At 31.7% G+C, this 7,512-nt stretch overlaps 1 protein-coding gene across 1 annotated transcript in view; it reads right to left on the bottom strand.

The window, feature by feature from the left end:
• LOC105618169 (gamma-aminobutyric acid receptor alpha-like) overlaps positions 1–7,512 on the bottom strand; it is an 11,235-nt gene that overhangs the window by 1,775 nt on the left and 1,948 nt on the right. Inside the window, exons 3-8 of the mRNA XM_012199709.1 lie at positions 6,748–6,968; positions 6,191–6,273; positions 4,781–4,980; positions 4,608–4,695; positions 4,205–4,365; positions 490–669 (exon numbers count right to left, since the gene is read on the bottom strand). Of these exons, the coding sequence (XP_012055099.1) occupies positions 490–669; positions 4,205–4,365; positions 4,608–4,695; positions 4,781–4,980; positions 6,191–6,273; positions 6,748–6,968 (933 nt within the window). The remainder of the gene's footprint in view (positions 1–489; positions 670–4,204; positions 4,366–4,607; positions 4,696–4,780; positions 4,981–6,190; positions 6,274–6,747; positions 6,969–7,512) is intronic.

Raw genomic sequence — 7,512 nt, 5'->3', positions numbered from 1 at the left:
ACACACACACACACACACACACACACACACACACACACACACACACACACACACACACATATAATCGTTTCATGTATATAATATTCACTTTTATATATGGAAAGTGTAAATGTCTAATTGAGAGAATGAGCGGAATAAAGACATAATTCTACTTAGGCCTTTTTTCGGCAATTAGCTTTTTTGTAATTAGGCCTTTATTCCGCCAATTCCCTCAATTCCAGCCATTTTTTTGTTTTTATTAGATTATACATCTGATACATCTTAATCATTTTAATAATTTATTTTCTGTGAATTTATCTATTATGTTTTTACCGGAAGCCTAGAATACACACAATGTAACAGTCTAGAAATATCTGAAAAACGTTCTACATTTAAAAAAATTTTTTAGATTCTTTTCGATATCAAGATATTGATATTAATATTATATCTTTGATATTGTTTGAGTAACCTTATTATGAATTACAATAATCTTTGAAATCTCGAACTAACATTGTATAGTGCGGATATGAGAGAACCACGCTTTCTAGTACTCGTATCGATAATTTCTGGATGAACTGCCTGAGGGCTGCAAGAAATTATCGAGTGAAATGTATCCTCGAATTCCTCGCTAGTGATCCCCTTCCATTCTTCCCATTCATCATCGTCCAACGGAATCTCGCCGCTACCAACCTGAAAATTGTTCAAAATTAGATTGATACTATTGTATTCAATTTATATCTTTCTTCTTATGCATATTTTTAATTAAAGTTGCAAAAATCATTTTAAATATTATTTGAATAATTTTCCACGAACAAAGTAATTTTTTTTAAACATATTGAGCTACAACATTGCTTAAACATTTTGTAAACATATGAAGGTCATTACTAACCGCGAGTCTTCGATCTCGCGTAGCAACAACAAAGAATATTTAGAGTGAGTGCAAAAAGTATTCGTATACAGAGTAACAATTTAAAAAAAAACTTTATTTTTAAAAAGTAATATTATCCAGCGAGAAATTATTAGTCATCGAATTGATGTCAAATCGATATCGATATAATGATTTCGACACAATTTGATATCGATGTCTAATTGACGATTATTTCTTGCTGAATAATTAACAATTCATAAAGAATAATGTAGACTGTATGCTTCTTAAAATTATATATATCAAAAAGATGTATTAATTATAGAATAGTGTATTAATTATAGAAAATATATCATCTGAAAAATAAGCGAAAAATGATTAAAAATTGTATTCGGAAATGTAAAAACCGGTAGCGATAATTTTATTACTGATAATGACCTGATGCAAAAAAGTCGAAACGTTCATATGTATTTATAATTGTTATTCTACAATAAAATTGTATAGCACATATAAATATAATTATATACATATATATATATATAAATATTGTATAGTACAAACAAGTTTGATTCCTTTTTTATGTTTTGATAAAAATTGTATTGTTTGGATGTTCAAAAAGTATTCATACAGTCGAGAAATTTAACTTCTAAAATCAGGAATACATGCAAAGCTCATTCGTTTATGTTAGAACAGAATGTATTCATTGTATAAAATTACTAATTAATGTTTATTTTCTACAAATAAGACTTTTTTTATAAAAAATTTTCTTGTACAAATACTTTTTGATTCGCCGATCGTCGGGACAAGAGAGGAGGTTGACCGGGTTCAGATACCAGAGTGAGTTTTTCAACTTTTCTTTATCTAGAGGCATTGATAAATCTATTCTACAATGTACTTTTTGTTCCCTGTTTCTTGCTTTTTGCTATTATTTACATTTTGTTTTTTGCTTTTTATCCGGTTTTTTGTTTTATATCGCCCGAGATAAAAGTTAACGAACTTCGAAAGAAACATATAGCATAAGAAATATATAGCAAGAAATATAATTGTCGATAAAATGATTGCAAAGAAAAAAACAAAAAATAAAAAATAAAAATAGGAAACAAAGAGCACGTTGTAGAATAGGCCATTCCAACTAAAAACTTATCCAAGGGATTTAGCTGATCCTAATAAATTCATCCAGACCTGCTATCAGTCATGTAACGCAGCATAATAGTTGAATACTCATTCGGATAGCCTCATTGGGTTCTGAGGATTTGATAAGATCTTTATTAGAATTTGATAAACTTCTTATCAGATCCTCATCAGGACCTGATAAGAATTTTATCAGAAATAAAATCAACCTAGCTAGAACCTGCTAAAATCACTGGATAAATTTCTAAGTTTCGGGAATTGTTCAAATGCTATTAATTTAGCATCACATTCAAAAGAAGCAAAAAACATGTATATTTCAGAGGTCCAGGAGACATACTCTGAAGGAACTTTATAATCTCTAGGAGATTATTCAAATCGACTTGCCTACACCTTCTTATAAAACTTGGACATTTTCTTCTTATGAGCAACTCGCGGCTGACTGCGTACTAGAAACGAGATCAAACTTAACGAAAATCTTCTTAGGTCTACCTTATTCAGGATTATTTTAGGTCAATTAACCAGGTCCTTATAATATACAACCTTACAAAGGTCAACCATACTCAAATCTGATGAGAACCTTGTTAGATATACCTTATTTAAAATTATCTTACGTCAACCAAATTACATCAGGTAATATATAAGGTTATAACATATAAGGTTAACCTGACATAAATTCTAGTTGGAATAATGTCTCAGCGCTAAGCATGGCGCGAGACACAATGCCTTCATTACGTGAATTGATGAATTGTCAGATCGAGGTTATCGGATTTCAATAACAGCTATCCCGATCAAGTCTTTAAGTAATCGATAGCTTACACTTCGATCGTATTAAGCCGGTTCTACATTAGTTACAAGCTGATCGCAAATTTGTTGCGACAGCCTATCTGAAACTTGCATTTTGAAATCAATGCTTCATATTGGCTGCAACAAACTTGCGATCAGCTTGCAACTAATGTAGAACCAACTTCATGCTTTTTTATTCGTATATTCTATATCGATTGTTCTCTTCGTTGCTCTCTGATCTCGAACTATGTGTTCATGCATACGAAATTAGATAGCCCGCAGATCTACATCGATAACGCGAATGGTCACCACTAGAAAGGCGGTCAATGAGGCATAAGTCAACGATAGAAATGTTAATAGTCAGAAATATTAGGTATGGGAAAAAGTTCGTGGGGTTTTTCCCGTTAGATGGCATTAAAAAACGCCACGAACTTTTTCCTACCTAATAGAAAACAGACTATTTGTTATCTGTTTAATCGCTTCTTTGTATGAGGACTTTTAAAAAAAGATATATAGATTATTTAAGAGAAGCTTCTATAGATTGATTCATTGTATATTATTTCGACTTTTGAGCGATTCTGTCATTGGAATGCGTATTTATTTATGTTATTTCCGCATTCGAAAGTTTATGAAGAAAAACTGTAAGCCCGGATCTATGTGTTTTAAGCCTTAAGTAGTAAGAAATGGACGATCACAATCGATTATTTTTTCAGTTGTAATTGTTTCTTACAGACTTAAGACTTAAAACACATAGATTCAAGCTTACAGTTTTTCTTCTAAACTTTCGAACGCGGAAATAACGTAAGTATTCCAATGACAAGATCGCTCAAAAGTCGAAATAATATACAATGAATCGAACGGTTTATAAAAATTTCTCTTAAATAATCTACCGGGCGATATAAAACAAAAAATCGGAAAAAAACAAAATGTAAATAATAGCAAAAAGCAAGAAACAGGGAACAAAAAGTACATTGTAGAATAGATTTATCAGTGCCTCCAGATAAAGAAAAGTTGGAAAACTCACTCTGATATCTGAACCTGGTCAACCTCCTCTCCTGTCCCGACCGGCGAATCAAAAAGTATTTGTACAAGAAAATTTCAAACAAAGGTACTACGTTTTCTAATATTCATGTACATCGAAAATATATTGAAAATCACATTTAAGAGATTCTACAAGATTGCAATCATTTTGCCAAAATACTTCATATTACTTCCAACATATATCTTTTTTTAAAAGTCCCCATACAAGGAAACGATTAAACAGATAACAAATAGTCTGTTTTCTGCACTAGATTTCTTGCTCTCTTTTTCTCGCTTTCGACAAATATCAAACGTATATTTATCTTATTTTAAATTCTAAAAGTATACACTAAAAGTATACACTAAAAGTATATACAGTTCAGCCATAGAAAACAGACCTAAATCGTGATTACGTAAAATTATTACCTTCGTGAAGTAATGAACGCCGGCAAACTCCAAGAGAGTGGCGATGCAGTAACCGAAACTCATCAGTAGAAACCAATCCAGAGCGGTAGCGTATCTAACTTTCGGCAAATCCGTTCTGGAATCGAGGCTTATCGTCGATAACGTCAAGACGGTGGTGATACCTGGAAAATTTACAGTGTTATCCGTAGGACTAGATTTTCTATTTAAGTTACCGAAAGCACTTAGTGCCTAGAGCTTATGAGATTTTTAACGCCTGTAAAGAAAAGAGAAAATGATAAATGTGCTAAACAAGTATAGAATGTTTTTTACAATTGTTTATATTTAAAGGATAAATTACAAGTATAAAAAAACAATAAAAATGTGAAGAAAAGTGATAAAAATCTTACAAAATGATTGTAAGTACCTAAACCCACTCGATCGCTCGTCGCTTCACGATGGATCCAAAAGGATACCCAACTCAGCACGACTATTAAAACGCACGGCACATAAACCTGTAAGAAAGTCTCTTTATTATTTTGCACAAAAAAGATATTTATTTATCATTTGCAATAAGCACTATAATTTACGAACACTTACTTGTATGAGAAAGTATCCGGTATGGCGTTGCAAGTTAAAAGATACCTGCAGTACCGAGAATTCGCCCTCGCGGCGAAAAAACGTGAGATTCCTGTATGGCGAACCCATTAAATCGAATTGTGACAATGCCATTCCCGGAATGAAATTCACTGACAACCCTTCCTGCCATTCGTAGACTAGCTGTCCCGATGTATACGCATCTAACAAACAAAGAGACGTAATATCATATAACATGAAAAGAAATAAAATAATTATCTAATAAAATAGTAGAAGCACTTCAGAGAAATATTGAAGATGCACCTATTTCACCTGACATCCTATAATAATTATTTATTTCCTTTTTAATTGATTTATTTATATCCGAAGGATATTCTATTATAAATTCTATGAACATCTAATAGATGGATAATTTAATAATTAATTAATTATTCTAGTGGAAAATAAACGATCCAGAATTTGTATTAAATCTACTAGATTTTTTATTAGTTAGTTTCAATTAGAATTTTAATAGATTTAATCAGAAATCTTGTAAATTTATAATTAGAATTCTGGATCGTTTAATTTCCACTAGAATTCTAATTAATTCAACCAAATATTTTTTTCTATGTAGATATGCCGCATTCTATCCGGTTATTTCTTAAGTCGAATACAAATGATTAATCTTAAATCATGCATCTTGATTTGAGGAGAGAGTTCTCGTCACTAGTGCATACTTATACTTAGACAATAAATTTTGATATTACGCATCACAGGCCATGATACCGACTGTTAGATAGAAAACGGAGCTGCTGTGTACCGTAAAGCCGAAACGTAAAGGAATATTGAATTTATTGCGATCATAACTTCGACATGGATGATTGCGAACACTCGCCGAAGAATAATATTGGTGGATGTTATGCATGTGAGGAACAGCATAACGTAGCATGCGAGAGCATATAAATGAAATATTATTTGTTCTGGTTTTCTTACGAATTACATCTCTGTTGGCTTGACTCTCAATTGTGCAATAAGCATAGAAACATTGTATTTCTAAATAATCTCTAGAAATAATCCAAATATTGCGAAGAACTGCGACTCATTAAATTAATAATGGTCGAAAAGAATACAGATTTCATATTGTATCGTGAAAACAAAAGTATGGTACGACTATGCTCAAGTCAATAAGTGCATGCGTAAAACAAAAAACTATGAAAATCAGAGTTGTAAAAATTCATGTAATTTCTTGTTTTGCGGAGTAAAAAAAATTACATAATATAATTTTATTTTAACATATCAACTCTTTAATTTAACAATTAAACATTTTCTTCACGCATTTTTCATACTTCAAAAATTAATGTTTTTATATTGTGACACTTAACTTTCTAAGGTATAATATTACTATGTAGTTATATTTAAAAAATTGATACATACAGCTTCCCATTATTAATGGACAAAATTGTCGATCCATAGGAAAGTTCCTTAGTTCCATGGGACATTTAGCCTTAATAGTGAGCCTGCATTAAAAAAGAATTATGAAAATAGATTATGATAATAGATTACGATAAAAATATTTATATCTAATTTTTCTATTTAGTTTCAATTTATTACCTTTCAATTATTTTATAAATAAAACTGTGATATTAACATGTACGTCTAAAATTCTATTATTTTATATCTAATTCCATTTTTATATTACATTATTTTCCTTTTATGTCATGTATAGATCGATTCTCAAAAATTTACAACTATTATAATTACTTCGTGAGAGCAGCAGTGCTAATATTTCCACATAATATTTCGCGATAGAATATATATTTCAAAGCACAGAATTAAACTTCTTTATCCGTTGCTCATATGTTTCTTTCAAGAATGTCTATACAACTCTGACGTTTGTAAAAGAAGTCCGAGAATACATATCTCGTATAGGTATCGGATTCGAAATCGGATTCGATTTGCCACACAGTGCATAAATTCACGCGCGAACAAACCTCATGGAGTACAATATATCGCCGTCCTGGGAGATCCTTAGCAATTTGTTCGGCACAGTGATCGTGTGCACGTAACTATGCTTGCCATTGTAGAAGTATGTATCGGGACGCCAAATCCTTTCGAGCATTTTGATGCTGAGGCTGAGGGACTTGATCGGGCCCAGGAAGCTTAGACGTGAGTCGCGCCACGATTGCCGAAAGTAGCAGTCCATCGAGTAATCCTGATGGAAGAATTTTTAAGATTGCACCAAATCAGATTTCAAACAGATTTAAAAGTAAATAAGGCAAAAATTAATTAAAGTTGTCTACTACTAGCAATTAAGCAATAGCATTCTCACTAATAAACCGATTAAAAGTTATTGCTACATATAATTCAAGTTTGATTCTAAACATATAATGTATTATATATTTCTGATATTGCATTAGGCTTAAATTTTTTTCGAGCACTTTTGGCGATAACATAAAATTAATAAAAATGTTAAAAGAATAAGATCAATTAGAGCGATTATTATTTCTGCAATATAAATGGCTGATTTGTAATACAATAATTAGAAATTGATGTAGGTATTTGAAGTATGTATGACATCACACGCACGCACGCACGCACGCGCACGCACACACACACACACACACACACACACACACACACACACACACACACACACACACACACACACACACACAAGAGAGAGAGAGGAGGAGGGAGGGGGTAGGGGGGTACTAGTCGTCGACGTACCGTACCTTACCTTTACGTTATAGTAAGTA

The sequence above is a fragment of the Atta cephalotes genome, assembly GCF_000143395.1.
Source record: "Atta cephalotes unplaced genomic scaffold scaffold00015, whole genome shotgun sequence".
NCBI lineage: Eukaryota > Metazoa > Arthropoda > Insecta > Hymenoptera > Formicidae > Atta > Atta cephalotes.
This window is presented reverse-complemented; position numbering and strand designations above follow the sequence as displayed.